Here is a 19,850-nt window from a genome sequence, read left to right on the forward strand (position 1 = left end):
TGGTTATGCATGTATATTTCAAACCTTTATTTGTACTAAATGGCACTAATTATACTCGTACTAAGTAAAAAAAAATAATAAATTTACAATAGAAATAAGCCCTCAACCTCATCGAATAAACCTTGGTTTAGGTTAGGTTTGATGACTGGTCCAAGAATCACATTTAGATTGCTATATCCAGTCCTTTGTGAAGTCATACAAATATAACTCCCACATCCGACCTTATAAGTCGACTAACCGCCTTGTGGCCAGTACAAAATTGCTTAGGCTTTTAATATCTATTCCCAAGAGCTCGGTTGGACAATTGAAAGTGTGAGCCACTACATAAGTGTTTAAGTCTGAAACTGGAAAACGCGGGACAATCAGAAAGCAATCAAAGGCTTTAGATGTTTTCAACTTATATTCTACAATAAGATACTCAACCTTACTGCGTGGATGTCGATAGTGCAATAATCTGTTAGAACCCGCACAACTAGTCAGAGGTTGGTCTTACTGACAGCTAAGAGCTCACCTTACGATCGATCTTGAGCCAAAGGTATCTTACAACAGCGCATGAATCGATGGCAACCCAGCCCTGGCCAAGATTTCCATAATTAATCCCTTCCCCCAACCTTTAACACAATCGAAAATCAGCCTCACACCCTCTCTTTTCAACCAGCCACGCATTGGTATGGCTGATGAGCCTTCTAAATGTAAGCCAAAAGTAAACATAATGCGCTTGACAGATCCAAGGGACTACTTTCGATGAAATACCGCACCTTTTATCAATGGCTCCTCTGCAACAGTACAAAGCAAACAATGCTTTCCTTACTCTCTCTCTTCAATATGAAGCTTTCATAAAAATTTAGTTTCTAGGACGAGTTCCGCATAATTCACCATATCTGCAGGTTTAAGGCGCAGTTTACTTAAGTACCCCAAAACTAAATACATATTTTACAATTTTTATATTTCGCGAGCGTGAAGAGTCCAAACTAACGGCGCGCGCGGGTGTTGAGGCCAATGATATCAACAACATCAGCGTACACCAGAAGCGGTACACTTTTATAAAAGATTGTGCCTTCTCGATTCAGCTCTGCAGCCCGTATTATTTTCTCCAGCAGTATACTGAACAAGTCTCACGATGTGTGTGGAGTCGCCTTGTCTGAAACCTGGGGAAGATCGTCGTGTGTAGAAGTTCATGCAAGTCAGGAGGAGCAGTGGCCACACATGACTCAAGGAGCTCACGACTTCCGGTCTTAGACCAAGAATCCTCTGGGTAGCCAAATAACACTCATTTGAAGGCGAGCTAAAGTGAGAAGGCGAATCTCCCCAGGGTTGTGCGCTGGGTTGGGACCCGCCACGTAAAAAACGCCCCCACTGAAAAGAAAACAACAGCCTCAAACAACCAATCGGCCCCACGTGTTTCATTTTAGTTTAATAGTCCATAATTTTTTTCTTCTTCGGATCGTTTTTTAGAGATTTTCGATTCGTGTTTTGACAGGTAGGTACTCTTTGGACCACCTTAAAGCTTAAATTATTTCCATCGCGGTGCGTGTAGCACATGAAACGATTTAGAGCCTGTCTTTTCATGGCGGAGATAACTTTTTGGGCGACCGTTATTTCTTTGGTGTACTCAAAAACTCGAGGAATATTTTGTTCTAATATTCTAACTTTTTTCTATTGAGACCTCGAACAGAATAAATCACCGGAAAGCTTCCCAAATCACAACACAATTTTTAAAATACACACTTCATAACAGTAAACTCTTATCTCCAATAAAATAAATATTTTAGGTCAGATTCCAATTGGGTGGATGCGACAAACTGTCAATCGGACCCAACTGCATGCATATATCATATGTAAATAAACGTGCCTAATACTTAACAGCGATAACGGCACCATGATGGCAGCGTTTGTACCTTGTTACAACGGCAGAGCAACGGTATCCATGGCAGCCATTAGAAATGTGCAGAATATTCATTAGACACACAACCATGCTGCCGATGGCAGGTACGACGAAGCGGGCTAGCGACGGGGATTGGAGGATTTGAAGGAAGCTTGGCATTATTGTATCCATCACCAGCGAAATTGCAGGGTAACTAACACATTCAACACATAAATAAAATTCCCACACTCACATGAAAGCATATTGTCGCATATATGTATACATGCAAGTGCTTATGCGAGTGTGTGTGTGCATTTTGTGAACACGCTCGAATGGCTTTGAGTTTGTGTGCGTTGCAATGAGTTTGCGCTCGCATGCATGCATGCCGACGCTTACGCGCGTCACTGGTTGAAGCTTTTATTGAAATTTATTTCATGATTTTCTTGGCGTTTTTTCACCATTTTTCTATTTTTTTTTTTTGCGAAATGCGAAAAAAAATCTGTTTCCAATTCTTTCTGCTTGCCTGCCCGAGAGTGTTACGAAATTGCTTGACGGCTGGTGGTTGGCGGTTGCCGGTCGCAAGCTGTAGCAAGTCGGTGGCCCACCCGCCGCCTGCTTATGGCGCTTGATTGCTGACTGGCAGGCGGCGTCCATGAGAGTCACAGCCAAGCCTTGTGCCGATGCTTGCTCCAACTAGCAAACATTTGAAAATGAAAAGTTTCTTGCACAGTCAGCGTTGCGACGGTGGCACCGCCGCTCGGCGCGCGCCCGCTGTCAAGGCTCACACAAATGCGCCGCCATTCGGGCGGAAGTCGCTACTGTTGCCACACGCCGTGGCGCTTCCGCTCTCATCGTCGTCGTCGTCGTCCTTGCAGTAGCTGCTGCTCAATGGCAACGCGTTGTGCGCTTTGCCTTAGCACTCCGCGCAGTCGTTGGTAGAAGTTTTCGCGAAATAAATGCTGAAGGACACGCATACTTGCACACAAATATTAAATAAGGGTTGCGTGGCAACACTTTACTCAGCCGCTCAAAATCAACATACTGAAATTGATGCTTCAGCGTGTTATTGTTGTTGAAATCGAGCGCAGGGCGCACGCTTCGACCGCTGCGGAAACTGTGGACGCATGCCATGCGTATGTCTGTGTGTGTGTGTGAGGACATTAGCAGTGCCGTTGCATGTGTGCGTAAATGTATAGAACGCTTAGCGATAACAACAGCCACCAAGCTGTTGCTGGCACAAATTTCATTTTCTTGCAAATGCCACAATTCCACAGCAGCAGCGACAGCGGCAGCAGTGATCACAGCAAAAACAAAAAGCGGAAAATGGAAATAAAAACAACAAAGTTGCGAGAAAAATAAGAAATTTTTGTATTTTTAAACTTTGGTGAAAGTTTTCATGCGCTTCAACAACAACCGGCGGTTAAACTACGACGCACATAAATATCAATATATGTACATATGTATGTATGTATGTATGTGTGAATAGCAAAATTTATGTGAGCTCCTACATGCTTGCATATGTATTGGCATGTTTGTGAAAAATATGTTAGGAACTCATGCAACATTCGCCCATTTTAATCACGAGGAAATTTTCAGCTCAAAACTCGGCAACACACACACCTAAAACAAAAACAACTTAGCACACACATACATATTTATGTATATAGAAACATATGTATGGATGTACATATGTACTAAAAACTCGCACACATATCCCTACACCCGCAATTGCAGCGCACTCAGCCAGCATAGAGTGGCCCCCAAGGCACGGCAGCGCAACAACAACACGATGAAAAACCGTCCGTTAGCTAGAAACCGCAACAAAAACTGCACACTGAAAAAACACACATTAATAATAGTAAATTTTAGAAAATCAAAACTAGCAACCAACCACTTAACACCAATTTCTTGGCCTCGCAGCTGAATAACTGTGCTATTCTATACCAGGCGTCTGCAGTGGGTGATTGGCTTGAATTTTCCATACTTAGGCATTTCTTTCGCTCAAGTGCTGCTCACATTTCCGCTCATAAGTGTGCAAGTGGAAAAATTCTTTAGCTTCTTCAGGTGCTTTGTAAGAAAACTTTTGCTTTAAAAAGAATCTGGGACTCTGCTGGCTATAGAAATACGAATAATTTGTTAGTTGCACATAAGTTACTAGAAATAACCCGTTGGTACTAAGAAGTAGAAAAAACACGCGGAAAAATTAAAAAAAAAAATGTATTGAAAGATGTTTTAAATCTAATAAAACTTTAATAGAAACTCAAACGCACAAATGAAATCTATATAATGAAACTAAACAAGAAATGGCAACCCTAGACAAAAATGTTTAACTTAAACTAAAATAATGTCGTACAAGTAAAAATAGCAACTCTATACTTAAAATATAGTTCACAATTCATAATTACTTTTTAATTCATTTCAATTTCAAAAACAGTTATTGCCACATAATTGGCAATGCCGGGCCGACATTTACCACCTGATAAAGGCTTCTGCGCCAATACAATAATGCCAACGCTTAGATTACCTTAAATTGGATTTTAATTGAAGTTTGCATCGCGATCTATGATCTATTTTGTCCTACCCTCTATCACATGCACTTACAAAGGCATCACTTTGATGAATTCCAGGAACTTGCTAGGCGCTATGAAGGTGATGCGATTTTTTTGATTTTGATTCGAAAGATACCATCATTTTTCCGGACGGTATGCACGACTCATATTGGTCAGCTGAAACGATACCAATACGCCTGCGGACTAAACTCTTAACTCCACCGTCATTGCTCATTATGTGCCTCACGGAATTGCCGTTAGGCATCACATCGTGAGGCCAAGTTTAGCCATTCGGCTCGTCAGTCGCACCATTCTGGCCTATAGTACTCCTCATTCAGTCTTCTTATTTCGCTGCGTTGGCACTCTTTTCCTCTTAGCTCTTTTAGAACTATAAGAAAAATTCGTCCCGTCGTCATGGACATATTTGTTGAGATACTCCCTAAAACTCCAGATATATGGATTCAAGGACCTTAAACCAGTGTCAGCAGATTGTGGCGCAATATAGAATAAGGCGCTCAGAACTGATTAAGTCAAGCCTTTATCGAACGCGTGGTATTGGCCTCGGCTGGGATGCCTTTCACCGCCTTCAGCGAATTTTAGTTTTATCAATTTCCACTAATTTTTTTAGCTACATTGTCAAGCATCTATTTTGCGACTCTAACGTCGTTTTTGCAAAACTAAAGTATTTTAATATGAACCTAGCTTTGACACACTTCATACCTAAAACATTAACCAAAATACGTTGAGTAAATCCTCTTAACCCTTACTTTTTCAAGTTTACCGGCAAAAGTGGTTGGACGACTCGCATGAGGCAAGTTTTCGATGACTTCAGGACCTTCATTAAATGCTTTGTGCTACGCAAATAGTTGTGTTCGGAATAAAGTAGACTATATGTACAAAAACCTTCGTAACATTCTCAACTAGTCTGTAGCCATGATTTAAATGAAAAAGAAAAACTTCAAAATCTTCAATATTTGTGTTCTTCGCAAAAATTGTCAGACTACCTTTTCGCTCCGCAAACAACAAATACAAACGAATTGACATGAGGAGATCTGGAAGAAAAAAATTGTGCCAATTGAGTGAAATATTTATTGTTTCTACTTGCGCGTGCAGTTTAAATGAACCACTAAATGTATATTGTGACAAAAGTACCCGGAAATTATAAAGAAAATAAAATATTTAATTATTTATATTTATTTTGTCGCCTGCAAAGTAAACCCCACCACTATACAATACACTTATGCCAACGATTTTTCCGATCCTCGAAAAACTTTTCATAAGCACTTTTTGGGATAGTCTTCAGCGAATTTCGTTTCGACTGAAAACGGGCTCTTCTTGATTGTGTGATCGGAATTTGTTTACTATACTCTTTTTGAAAATAATGCAACTGTCGGGAAAGAATGCGTTTTATTTCCAAAATATCTACCAAAATTATTCGAACGTACTCGCGAGAGATGTCGAGCTCTCTTGCCATTTTTCTTACACCTTCCCTTTTTATTATTTTCATCAGTTGCAGAGATCGGAGGTCGTCCAGAACGAGGCATGTCTTCAACGATTTCCGATCCGACCGACGTTGAAAGCTTTGTACCACTTGTAGGTTTGTGTTTTTTAATTTGACTTATATGGTATTTATGTGCGAAGAATCCTGAAGATCTCTACAGACTCCTTTGCATTCAGCTGTTGGTTTATACTTTCGCTTCTGATATATTTGAAGAAAAGGAAAATGTGTCTCGGCAGAATAGCTCCATATGACAAATATTTTCTTCAAAATCTGCATGTTTGACCAAACTATTTATTGCTTAATTTTTTGTTCAATAATAGTTATTTTCAAGGAGAGTCACTCGCAAGAATAAACATTGACAAAAACTTGAGAAACATTGAAAGACATTTGCTACTAATAAATACATCCAAATAAAGAAAAAGCCGAAATGCTCAGTAGCTAATATTCAACAAAAAGAAGTAATATTAACTCTGTGCATTAATTTTGCCATCATGATCGAGTAGTTTAATTATGCCTAGCCTCAGTTGACTGGCGAAAGGAGTGCTAAACGAAATTTGCTATATTCACATTTTCTCCAACTAAATTGCAAATTTTTTCTATTATTAAGAAAAAAGTACACACAACTAAACCAAAAATTCCCGAAAGCCTCAAGTTTATTTTAAAGAACATGCGTGTAAGCACTCAACACGAAGTTCAGTTCACTTAGTTGAGTTGAGAATTTGTTTTCAGATAAATTTACTGCATTTTCAACACCACCCTGAGGAATACACTTTATTCGAAAAGAACTTAATTAAATAATTCCTCAGATTTATTTACTTTCTGTCGGCTTCTTCTTCTTCTTTTCGTAAAGTTCCGACCAAACGAAATCTGCGCCACTTCACAGTTCTGCATGAAAGCTTAAATAAAACAGCAATCAAAGTCAACAGCAAAGGTGAGGCATTAAATACTGTAAAATGCCGGGCAACACACACTCACTCACACTCCGGCGGTGAGCAATGGGGCAAATGTGTGAATCAGCTGCTAAGCGACAGACATACAGACACACATACATGTGTGGTTGTGTGTCAACAGGAGTTTATGATATACATTGTATGTTGCAAGTAGCCCCACATTCAGTACAATTTTGTTGCATGTTGCCGTTGCCGTTCATGTGAGCATGTGGCACGCGACGAGGCACTCCTCGAGAGCGAGAGAGTGAGTGAGAGACTCTTAATCTTTGCAACTTTTTAATTACTTTCTCAAGAAGTTTTCAGCATTTAAAATTGTTTAGAAAACTTGGTGTGGCAGTCAAAAACAGAGCGCATAAAAAGAATGAAATAAAAAAAAAACAACAACAAAGCAGAAACCAGCACAATCAAAGAGCAAATAGCTGAAAATCAAAGCAATACAAAAATTGACTGAAAGAATAGCAAAACCATAAAAAGACACAAAAAGTGAACTGCAAACAACGAAAACCCCAAAAGGACGCGCACGCAGACAGACAAACAAACCAAATGCAACGATGCGCGCGTGTGTGTGTAACACTGTGTGGTGTTTTGCGAGTCGAAAACAAGCCACATGCCACACATCACCCCTCTGCAGTGTTGCTTTGTTGGAATGTCTGGTATTTTGGGCTGGGTTTAATCCGCCTGACTCGGCCGCCTAAGCAACCAGCATGACAGCTGTGAAGCAGCGCTGACAATGAGGCTCCGGTTCACGCCTAGGCGGCATACGCTGCTTGTTGCCGAGGTTGCAAAGGGCTTTATGCGCCCTTCAACGGTGATATGACGTGGTAGTCCTATTTTTAAAGTAAATACATTTCGCATGGTTTTGCGTAGCTTTGGGTATATCATAGCACTGCTTTATGATATTGAGAATAGTTTAAAAACGGAACTGCAACGGAGGTTGAAATATAAATGTACATAAGAAACGCTTGGAAATGTGGAAATCACCGACGAATTCGAATTCTTTCACTTTACCGAAAAATACTGAAATAACTATGCAAGATATGATATCACCAACAAAACTTATTTTAAATCAGAATAGAATACACTTCCGAACAGTGACATTATTCCATCATTGGAAAACTTTTATGGTTTCTCGGCGAAAAACCGCGACAAGTAATTTTCACAGACAAATTTACTCCATTAAGGTACTTCCGATGGTGCAAAGTCAGTCAAAGTCCATTAAATATTTCACAGGCAATTCATGTGGTGCCGAAACATCGAGCTTCTTTTTGTAGCCAGCCTTTTTTAAATGGCTCGCAACCGTTTGATGATGAATGTTAAGCTCCTTAGTGATGTCATGGCTGCTTATGTGATGGTCCTAGTCAATCTTTTCCATAATTTCATCGACTTTTTCAAAGATAGGTCGACCAGAGCAAGGTGCATTTTTCACATTGAAATTTCCAGAACAGAAGGGAACGAACCACTGTTGTGCTACACCAACTGATACAGCATCGTCTGTGGCTTGCGTGGCATTCTTTCCTTTTTTATACAAAAGTTTCAAAATACTATATAGTGAATTGCTTCATTATTTTCACACATTTTTGAATAGCTGTAACTTTTTAACTTCACTGAATTTATTTTTATTGGCAGCATTGGAGATGTACGACTGCAACGACATCTATTGACAAAATACGAAAAGACTTTTTCGACTACCCAATATCGCGTAGGGAGAACACAGTCCATCTGAAAAGCAGCCCGTCTCTGAAATTCACCGACAGAGACATTAGAGCTTTTCAAGATAGTGGCCAGAAGACCAAAGATAAAAATTCTCAAAACGCCTTACGAAAACTTTCCCTTCATTTCTTGTTTTTGTTAAAATATTCTCATGGCATATAAGCCAAAAGACATGCAAAAGTCAATACACATATACATACATGCGTGTGCGTGTGATTAAATTTGAGAGACTTTCGGCTTCTTCTACCAAGTTTAAATTTCATTATGCGCCTTTGGTTGGCTTCTGGCTACGTTTGCGTCGAAAACCAATTTTGTTTGCCTATTTTCCCATTTCCTAAACCATATGTGATCCTAATTTTTTGCTTTCCATTGAAACTCAGTTTTCTAATATAATTTTTCATTCGTTCTTCTCATTGCAGAAGGTGTCATACAAACAAAGGTGAAAGGGTAGATAGCGCAAACAGCGGTCGGTATCCAAAAACCAAGGGCATGTCAAGCGCATATGTGACAACCAAAAATCTAACGGTATTTGTCGGCATGTAAATGTACGCCACACACGCCGCCTATAAAAGACATAAAAAATAACGAGAAAAGAACTGTCGAAAATGAAAGCCACCGAGAAAAGTGTAGCGAAATCACAGCTAAAACACTAAGGACACATATTAAAAATAGAATAAGAAACAAAAAAGGTGGTTAAAAAATTGTCGTTGAAGTTTGAAAGACACGTTGCAACAGCCGCACACACACCACAGCGACAAATACAGGCTGTATGGTTTCGCATGCTCATCTGACGACACAGCAATGGCAGCTGACGACTGTTGCCTGGCCGATACGACGACTAACAAACGAACAAGCACAACGACTACAACAACAACAACAACACAGACAACCAAAACACAAACTGTTGTAACTGCAGCAAGCGCAACCGCTTACACCACCCCCTCCAGCGCTGTCTGTGCGGCAGCTTGTCAACGCCACACAGCTGCGACTGCAACAACAAAAAGAACAGCACACAGCAGCGACACGACAACAGCAGTAGCTCCAATAAACAGCAAACCAGAACACATTGAGCCGCAATAAACCGCATAGCCGACGCCGTCCACACCACAGACACTGCCACAGGCATTGCATACGTGAAGGCGCACACCAGCGCACGACGAGCGCAGCCAAGTGTGCGGCTGGCGGCATTGCAATCACAGCTCGATACGGCTGTTGATTGTGCGGCGCTTTTGGTGAAAGTGCTGGTCAACGACCAACAACCAATTCAGCCACAAAACAACAATAACAAGTAGACGTGCACGCAGTACCTATCAGCATCGGCTGTAGAAGAGAGGAAGAAGGGCAAAAAATAAACACGAAATTAAAAGTGCGAAAGAATCAAATAACAGTCCTTAGGCAATACGAGGCGCTCTGAAATTGCGATTGACTGTGCAACAGTGTGCGTGAGTGCGTCTCTGTTGCTGACACTGTTGTGCCTGATCTTTTTTTCTGTGAACATTCACTGAACTCGCTTGTCCTTCGTAGACGTCGCTACGGTTCCGCTGTTTTTTCGCTTTGTTTGTTTGTGGTGCTGTGCCAAACAAGTCCAACAAGCAGCGCACTCTTCCACGCCTACCACGAAGACGACAGCTAGTAGCGTGGGCGTTGAATGCGCGCACCAGTGGATAAAAGCGAGCACAAAAAACGTCAACAAACACATTACAAAAGAACGCGAAAAGCAAACAAAACAACGCAAATAGCCAACGTACAACTGCCATCGGTTGGCGTTTTCTACTTTTTTGCAATTCTCTTCAATTTTTATTGGCTCACTCTCTTTCGTCGCTTTTAAATTGACTTTGGAACAACGTTTCAACGAGCATACGTTTGCGCGATCTCCTCTACGGCCGCGTTGCCGGCCTCCTTTAGCCGTTGTCTGCTTTAATTGAGTTGACTACTCGTACGAATCTTCTCCGCATCCGCATCGTGCTCCCAACACCAGCAACCAGCAAGCAGCAGTTAGCAGCGAGCAATAGTGTCATAGAGATGGCGTCAAAATTTTGGTTGAATGTTTGGTGTGCGCTGGTCGGCTGGTTTCCGTTGCTGGCGAATGGCTACCTGAATGTCTTCATTAGCCATCGCGAGGTCATCAAATTGATGGGTGAGTACAAACCAAATGCGAAGGTAAACAAAAAAATACCAATACCATTTTTAAAGTTTAATAAACGAAAGAAAAGCCAAGAAAAAGTGAAAATGTCAATATTAAAGCAGAAACACTGAAAACACTCTAGGTATTTTGATATACAAAAGATTTTTCTATTTAAAAATGCGGCATCCAAAAAGAAACTTAGGTTTCCAGTCGAAAAACGCTACAGCTTCAGTTTGGTTTTAGTGTTACTCATACGCCCTGTACACATGTATGTGGCAAATATATGCAAAAGTATTAATAAACTGTTATTGTTGTTGTTAAAATTTCAAAAATATCAAAATTTTGATAACGGCAAATATTAATTTATTCATTAAATGCGATGCGGATGCAAAAAATTTGCATTTGTTGCAGTGACACGGCACCAGGGCGTATACGCAACATTTTTTATTTCTGTCACATCAATGAGTTTCAGCACTAATCATATTAAGATTAATACAGAATCGAATAGCATGCTGCAATATTGCTAATTTGAAATGAATAGAGGTAGTTTTATGTATGTATATTATTAGGGTGGGTTCAAAAAATCTAAAGAGTTTTTTTTGCTTCGTAGTCTGAAAAGTTGGTTGATAGACCCCTTTAGGAAAGAGAAGGACTATCCAAATATGAACTCTTAATCATACGGGGAGGTCCTCCGTCTAACGGTTTTCTAGTTGTTTCTTGCCATCAGATAGAAAAATTCCTATCTCGCTTCCAACTCGAAAACATATATATTTCGTTTCATAGATTTTATAGGATATTGAATGCAATATAAGACGGTTTCTTGCGTTTTTTCGTAAACTTAGCTGAAAAATTTTTTTTTTTTTAATTTAATGACTCAAGGAAACCCCATTTTAAATTGCAAAGCTCCAGTTCTTGTAGGAAATTTTCAGATCTACAAAAATTATGATAACTCTTTCTCGAAAAGGAACTAACTGCCGGTGTTTAAAAAAAAAAAAAAAAAAAAAGTTTAACAAACTTGAATTTTACCCAAAAATTTGACACCAGATAACCTGACGGGTCTGATTGAACTGCTCTACAATTTACAAGGCTGTGACTCAAGAACTATTTGAAACATTCATTCCAAATTTTTCTAACTAAAATTAAAGAATTTCGATAATGCATATACAAAAAAAGTTAAAATATGGGGTAGTCGAAAAAGTCTTTTCGTATTTTGCAACTAAGTAGATGTCGTTTCAGTCGTAAATCTCCAGTGCTTCCACTCACATTGTGTCATACCATATAGTGTTGGATAGGTGAGATTTTAAGCTTCATTTAACCAAAAAAACAAATTAAATTCAGAAAAGTTAAAAAAGTTACACATTTCTTTTACAAAAAAGGAAGAATGCCACACATGCCACCAATGAAATTTGTGAAGTTTACGGAGACGATGCTGTATCAGTAGTAACGGTTAGCTCGCTTCAGTGCTGGAAATTTCGATATGAAAGATGCACGTCGCTCTGGTCGACCTATCGTTGAAAAAGTCTAGAAGCCACATGAATTGTCTGTGAAAAAATTAATGGACGAAAATGAAATCGAACCACTTCTGAAGCGAGTGGTAACAGGAGACGAAAAGTGCGAAAAAAATCATGGTTCAAGCGTGATTAAGCTCTACAATTGGTCGCCAAGCCACGATTGATGCCTCGAAAGGTTATACTGAGTATTTGGTGGGTTTAGAAAGGAATCATCCACTATGAGCTGCTCCAGCCTGGTCAAACGATTGACTCTACATTTTACTGTCCACATCTGACGAGATTGAAACAAGCAATCGAAAAAACGGCCAGAACTGATCAACAAAAATAGCTTCGTCTTCCATCAAGACAACGCTAGACCACACACATCTTTGATGACTCGGCAAAAACTGGGAAAGCTTGACTGGGAAGTTCTGATGTATCCATCTCATAGCCTTGACCTCGCACCATCGGACTACCATTCGTTTCGGTCAATACAGAACTCTCTTAATGGAGTAAAGTTGCCTTCAAGAGAAGCCTGTGAAAATTACTTGTCGCGGTTTTTTGCCGAGAAACCAGAAAAGTTTTACACCGTTGAAATAATGTCTCTAGCGGAAAAATGGCAAAAAGTGGTCGACCAAAATGGTACACAGGTGGTTCATTAAAGTTCATTATAAATATAAAAAAATAAGTTGAAGTTTGATTAGAAATACAAAACGACTTTTTGGACTACCAATATTATTTTCACATTAGGTGTGCTTCTTAAAAATCCAAACAACTTCGAAAGATCTTTCAAAAATGTATTGCAGTTTTACAAACTTTCGGAGTTACTCAAAAAAAAAAAAAAACAAAAACTTTCAGAAAATATGTCAATGAATTTTTGGGACATAATTATTAATAGAATAAAATTGACATTTCACTTCAAATACGGTTAAATACTGCCAAAACAGTTTCAAGCTCCTCTTATTCTCTAGCTCTTCTACTATGCTACTATACATTAGCTTACTAATCTACTATTTGTCTGTATTGCTCTATACCTAAGGAGCAAAATTTTTGAAAAACTAAACTTATTAACTGTCTTTGTTGAGTCAAAAAATCGTTCAAATCTCAAAAAGCTCTTCTTGAGTATTCAGTTTAAAGAAAACTACGACCAGCACTTCCAAACAATAAAATTCAGCATTATTCACAACCCTGATAAAATACTATTTGATTAGACCTCAAAAAAATCGATGGACGCCACTGACATACTTTTCCCCACACACGCACACTACAATAAATGAATGTAGACCACAACTGATTGACTGATTAATAGCAGCAGCCAAGGATCACTTAAATTCAGTTTTTCTCTCGAACGCAAACACATTTGCCGCACTACTACAAGCACACAGCTCGGAGGCACGCAGCCATAAGCACAAATGCAAGCAAAAATATATGCACACACATATATATATGTATATATAAAGATATATATGAATTTATATATTATACACTCATACCGAGTATTTGCTTAGTACAACAGCCAAATGGCGAAAAATTGGGAGAGTGGAAAACACTTGAAGCTCAACAAAAATACACCGAACTCAGCAAAGTGAAAGCAAAACAAATACGCCGCGCAGAGAATGTGAAAGCATAAAATGTTGCAAAACTGAAAAACTGAAAGCAAAGCAAAAGCTGCTGCGGTTAGCAATCGGCGTGCGATTTGCTGAACGGCGCACTTATCGGCGGGGTGACGGCGAATAAAAGCTGGCACATTGGCGAGAATAACAAATTATCAGATGCTTGTTCATGCTTAAGTGCGTGCCAGGCGCTAAGTGGGCAAGGCAAAGCGAAATCCGAAAGCGTTTACATGAATAACTGCCGCACGCACACATAAATATATGTTTGTGTGTGTGTGCTTAAGTAAATGTATTTGTTTTGCGCGCGATGTGGCGCTTGGAGAGGCTTTCGAGCATATTTTCATATTTATAAAAGCGCTACTCGAGTGTATGACAAATAGCGCGTAAGCGAAGCTTAACTTCACAGACATCGTTTGTGCGCAACTATTTACAAAAGCGCCTTGCATTTAACGCCACTAGCGCGCTGCGCCAACCAGTCCAACTTTACGCCAGCGTCGCGCTTAATCTCCACGAACAAAACTGAAATCGATTTCAAGCGCTCAAATCAACATCGCTAAGCAGCGCGCACTTATTGTTGACAATCAGCAGCACACAACAACAATAACTAAAATAAAATTAAGAACAAGAAGCGCAAATAGCAAACACTTCACACATACCCAGGCACACACGCATACACACATATATTGCTTGATTAGAAATACGAAAAGACTTTTTCGACTACCCAATATATACATACATATATATATAGTATATGTGGCAAACAATAATAAAGTGGAGCAATACCTATAAATAGCCGCAAAGCAAAAAGGACATCAACCGCCAACCGCAAACGGTGAATGACGTGACATCGGCGACCTCACCACCACCACCACCACCACAACAACCGAAAGTGCCGGCATTCTTTCGCTATTTTCGGCGAAATATTAATGACACATTCAGGCGCCTTGGCAGTCGCAATGCATCATTTACCGGAACGCAATCACCGTCACCATTTACGGGCACTTGCCGGGCGAGCGCGGTGCCGCGGCTGTTAGCGCGCTGAGCGACGTTACAGCAGTGGCCTCGACCTTGCCGTCGAGCTTCGTGAGCGTGAAGCGTGCCGCAAGCGTCGATGATGCCAAAAATGTTTACTGAATCGTAAACAGGCAATCAGCAACGAGACACGGCCAGACACACACCCACACAATATGAAACTTTGCTAATACACACACATACACACACATATACACATATATATATATATATTTACAGCCGTCTGTACAATTGATTAATGATACTGCTCGGCTGCCTCATGCCCTTTTCCTGTCCTGTCAGCCAACCACTTACCTAAACGCAATGTTGCTTATTATTATGATAGTTATTTTTGTTGCTGTTGTTGTTGCTGCTGTGTCTAATAGTTCTTGTCAAACCGGATTTCTTTGTTAATGTGTTTCCTGTTTTTCTTATAATGCCGTTGTTGTTTTGTCTGCGCTTTTTTTCTTTTCTCTGTCAGTTTTGTTGTCATTTCGGTTTCGTCACATTACACGCCACTTCAGTTAATAACAACAACGGCAAATACCACGTCGCGCAAGCAAAACCAAATAGGCTCGTAACGCAATGCAAACATGAGACAATGAATTTTGTTTATTTTAACATTCTCCATTTATCTTGTGGGAATTTCGTTTGCCCTCAACACATTGTCCCTTCTCAACTTTTAGCTCGTTTCGTACGCATCAATTTGTAGGCTGCGCGTACGACAGTGGTCTCTTGGCATGTGTTGAGCTTAGGCATCTAAGCAAGTCTGGAAAGTTAGCTGATAGTATGCGAATTTAATGGGCTCAGGCTATGAGGTTTACGAAATTTGAATTGTCCCGAAAAAAGTTTGTACGTTTTTCACCATTATTTTTAACCCCGCTCATTGTGTGTTAAAGAGTTTTTGGGATTGCGGTTTGATTAGTTCACGAAATTGCTTTTCTTTCTGCGTCTTTCACTGACAATAATAATTTGTCGTGAACTGAGATTTATTTTAGCTATGCAAGTTTAGGATCGCGTAGCAAGACCGCTTATATCTTTTTTCCACTTTATTTTCATGTATAGTAATGAAAATTGTGCCTAATTATAGGCAATGTTTTTTATACCTATTAGTGATAGAAGAATAGTTTTATAACATTTTCGAGCAATAGATAGCACACATTTAAGAGCAGTGATTAAATTTTCAGATTTTGTCTGCATTTCTCATACCAGAAAAGGGTATGCAAAGATTTATATCTTGATTTTAATCAGCCAGTTTGAATCGCAACTACACCGCCTGCCATTAGGTTAGACTCACGTTTACTTGAATTACAATTGTTTTAATATTTATTATATTTAATAATTATTTGAAAAAAGTTGATATGCAAAAACAGTGAGTACTTAATGATTTAAACTATTAATATAATACTCAAATGATTATTCAAACTTGTCAAAATTGTATTTTTCAAACATTTTCTTAAAGTTACTTAAAAAAATGTGCCTTTTTCTTAGCCATTAGAATACACGCACTAAAGCTTTTAAGTTTTTTAGAAGAAAAGTATTTTGAAAAGTAAAATTTGAACATGTGTGAAAGTGTCCCGCAACTTTTGTATAACGTAATCACAGGTGACGAGTCATGGATCTTTGAGTATGAAGATGACAAGCATTTTGAGCCGACAGAGAGGATCCAAGCGCCAAATCCAAGATCCAAATCAACTCTGTCCTGTTACTTTCCGCACAATGCCTGTATATCCGTTCCTTCATGCAAGGATACAGGGAATCTATGTAGGTCCAGGAAATTTCGCCCCAAGCACGTTTAATAGCTGCAGTTAATGTTTTCTTATCTTCGTATTACTTTCCTCCTTTTGTATAGCTTCCGTGTTAGAAAGTCCCAAACATTTTCAATTACATTTAGATCTGGAGAATATTTTGGCTAGGTCATGACATTAACGTTTTGATTCGAAATAAACGACTTTACTACTCGAGCTTTATGAATAAGAGTATTGCCTTGTTGAAAAATCCAAGAAATTGCTCCAAAGTGATCACTTATTTTGGAAATATGGACGCCAACAATGTTTTGAAGCGTTCACCGTTCATCTTCCGATCGGTAAAAATCAAGTCAATTGTTCCATAAAACGTGATCGCACCCCACACCATTACGAAACCTTCTTCGACTGTGGTGACGACTTAAATATAGCTCATCTTTTCGCGAATCATCAAACCATCTAAATTAAAACGTTTTCCATCAGTAAAGACAACGAAACGCCAATCATTAAGTATCAAATTGAACAGTCCGTGTCATGTATCCTTTCGCGAAACAAAGACGTTTTTTTCCGTAAGAATTGTTCAGATAGTGTTTTTTTTCTTTAAATTTTTTTATATATGCCTCTGGATCTTTTAAATTTATAACAACGGTTCTGGAGCTCCGCTTTATCTGTTTGGCAATGTTTCGATTGGATAGTCTTTGGGATTGAAAAAAGTCGAACGTGAGACATTAAGCTTTTCCCATTTTTCCTAAAACATAGCTCGAAAACGATTTATTTTTTTTTTGTTTTTAGTACTTTTTCAATAGAAAAAACTGCACTTGTTTACGCAAAACAAAGAAACGTAAAGGGCGTCTATTTCAATAACCAACCAAAAACCCATGTGATTGCCATAGACATTTCTGGAATCTTCGAGCAAATATTTTTCGCACAAGATTCGAACTTTGATAAGAAAACCATTTTGAACAATAAGAACAGGCATAATTAGAAATATAACAATTTATTAAAAAAAAAGCATTGGTGCGTCTAATCTGAGACCAGCAGTGTATATCCCAAAGTGGTCCGATCTGAAGAATTTGTAGGGAGATTGTAGCTTTGCCTTAGGCAATAATTCATACGAAGTATTTAATTTAGAGAAGTCAGTTTGTGTGGCAGCTATGTGATGTAGTGATCTGATCTGAACATTAATTCGAAGATTGTAGCGTTACCTCAAACAATACTCTGTACGAAATTTAGCAAAGATATCTTGTCAAAAAAAAAAAAAACGTTTTCCTTAAAAAGACGGCTCCTTAGGGAAACTGAGCCGCCAAATTCGCGTATATACAGATGGACTGTTCGGTTTACAATAACTGGACTAAAAACCTTTTGGCATAGAATCACAAATTTTGCTCAAGCAAATAGTACTAGATAAGCAATAATTCGTTAGGTGGAGATTAAGAGCCAGACTTATTTCCAATGATCTTCAGTGTTATTTGCAAACCTGCCTTATTGGTGCAGTTTCTGATCGGCACAATTAAGCGTCGGCCACTCACGAAAGTCTAATGGATTTTTTAGCAAACAAAAAGAATTCTGACAATAACTGTACTTCAAGAGATACAGAGTAGACTCGCAATTGCGCCCGCACACACCTGCTCATATCGACAGCCATTATAGCCGTTATCTACAGTTATAAAGTATAATAAAAGCGTCGCACACAGTCATTAAAAATCATATCTGCTCACTAAAATTGCACACTTCGCAACTTTTATTGTAGTTCTACCGAATATTATAGTTTCGGCTTATTTTGCCAACAGTGTACTTGCAACGACACATAATCCTTGCAACTTTCAGAGAAAACAAATAAATCTCCAGCAAACATATATACATATGTACATACATACACACACCTGGTTGCATCTTTTAAGAATTAAAATAAATGGCATATGAAGTCAGAGTGCTTACGAAGAGCATTAACTAATAAAACCCTTCTGAGGTGCCCGAAGCCAGCTGAGTGAGCACCTTCTATTCAAATGCTGCACTTTTTCAGTCACGAAATCGCATACATATGTAAGTGAATGTGTGCCTCGTGTGCGCCTAATGCATTACAGTTATACACAAGCAACTGCATACATAATAAGCGACATCGTTGTAAATCAGCAGAGATAAAGAATAAAATGGCAAAGCGAATAAAGCAGACGAAGAAGAGGAATCAGAAATGCAAAGGACTTTTAAAAATAATCCCATGGAGCACTTTGCATGTGTGTCGTTTGGTTTGGTGTGCTGGTTAAGCAACAAAAATGACAGCACACAAACATGCGAGCATATATACACATATATATGTACACATACTAGCGCAATTACACACATAGGTACTGGTACAATTACCCACAACTACAGCAATAAGCACGCGATGGCACATTTCCGACTGCAATAACTGCACAACAGTTGCATTGCATGCACACATACAAGCACATTTGCGAGCACACACACACACACACTTGCAGTAGAGGCGATGCATGCTGACATGTATGCGTGTGTGTGTGAATATGGGAATACTTGTACTTTCTTGTAGCTTCCCATAAATCCAAGGCATCTTAGGAAAGAAAGTTTGCACGCTTGTATGCATACTTATGGCGAGTTCGTGTGCGCGTGAGTCTCTCGCTGGGAAGGAAAACATATGGAGTAATACACTTGTTGTATAAGCAGGTGTATCATTGCACATGCCGCGCTATCTCTCTCTATTTGTAGGCTTATTTATATGCAAGCGTGTTGGTGTGGGTGACGGTGCGCTCGCACGCAGCTCATTGTTGCGAAACACACACACACCTGCATATATACATGCATTTAAAGTTTTTAATGGAAAACACATGCAAGAAGTTGCTCTGGCGTCGGTGCATTCGCACTTCCCTCGCGGTAATATACACTTTTCCCGCCCATCTAATGCACTCGAGCCAAACAGTCGTGCAGCATAAGCAGCAGGATCAGATACGTGACCCAGACAACAGGAAAACTTAAGAACTTAAAGTTGCATATTAACCCAGTGCGCTCATCCATGAGGAATTGGTTGCTATTTCAAATTGCAGTTCGCTTAAGTACACATACATTTATGGATATCAGCGCAACAAATAATAATAATATTGAATAAGAAACTGGAATTAGTTTATACAATTAAAGCTTTCAAGAAAATTTAATCCCACAAACTAGAAAAAACGTTAACTTTGGCTACAGTGAGGCGATAATACCCTTGCGGACAACAAATATTCTTCTGGCATAGAAAGGTATAAAAAGATCTTTATTTTCATTTTGGCCGTTCAGT

General features: G+C 39.2%; 1 protein-coding gene across 2 annotated transcripts in view; it reads left to right on the top strand.

The window, feature by feature from the left end:
• The window catches only part of LOC120772829 (tyrosine-protein kinase RYK), a 114,258-nt gene that overhangs the window by 31,889 nt on the left and 62,519 nt on the right, over positions 1-19,850 (top strand). For both annotated transcript variants that reach the window (XM_040101635.1, XM_040101636.1), the window contains exon 2: positions 8,994-10,711. In XM_040101635.1, coding sequence (XP_039957569.1) covers positions 10,597-10,711 — 115 coding nt within the window. In that variant the 5' untranslated portion in view covers positions 8,994-10,596. The remainder of the gene's footprint in view (positions 1-8,993; positions 10,712-19,850) is intronic.

Source organism: Bactrocera tryoni, chromosome 3 (genome assembly GCF_016617805.1).
Source record: "Bactrocera tryoni isolate S06 chromosome 3, CSIRO_BtryS06_freeze2, whole genome shotgun sequence".
NCBI classification, from domain to species: Eukaryota; Metazoa; Arthropoda; class Insecta; order Diptera; family Tephritidae; genus Bactrocera; species Bactrocera tryoni.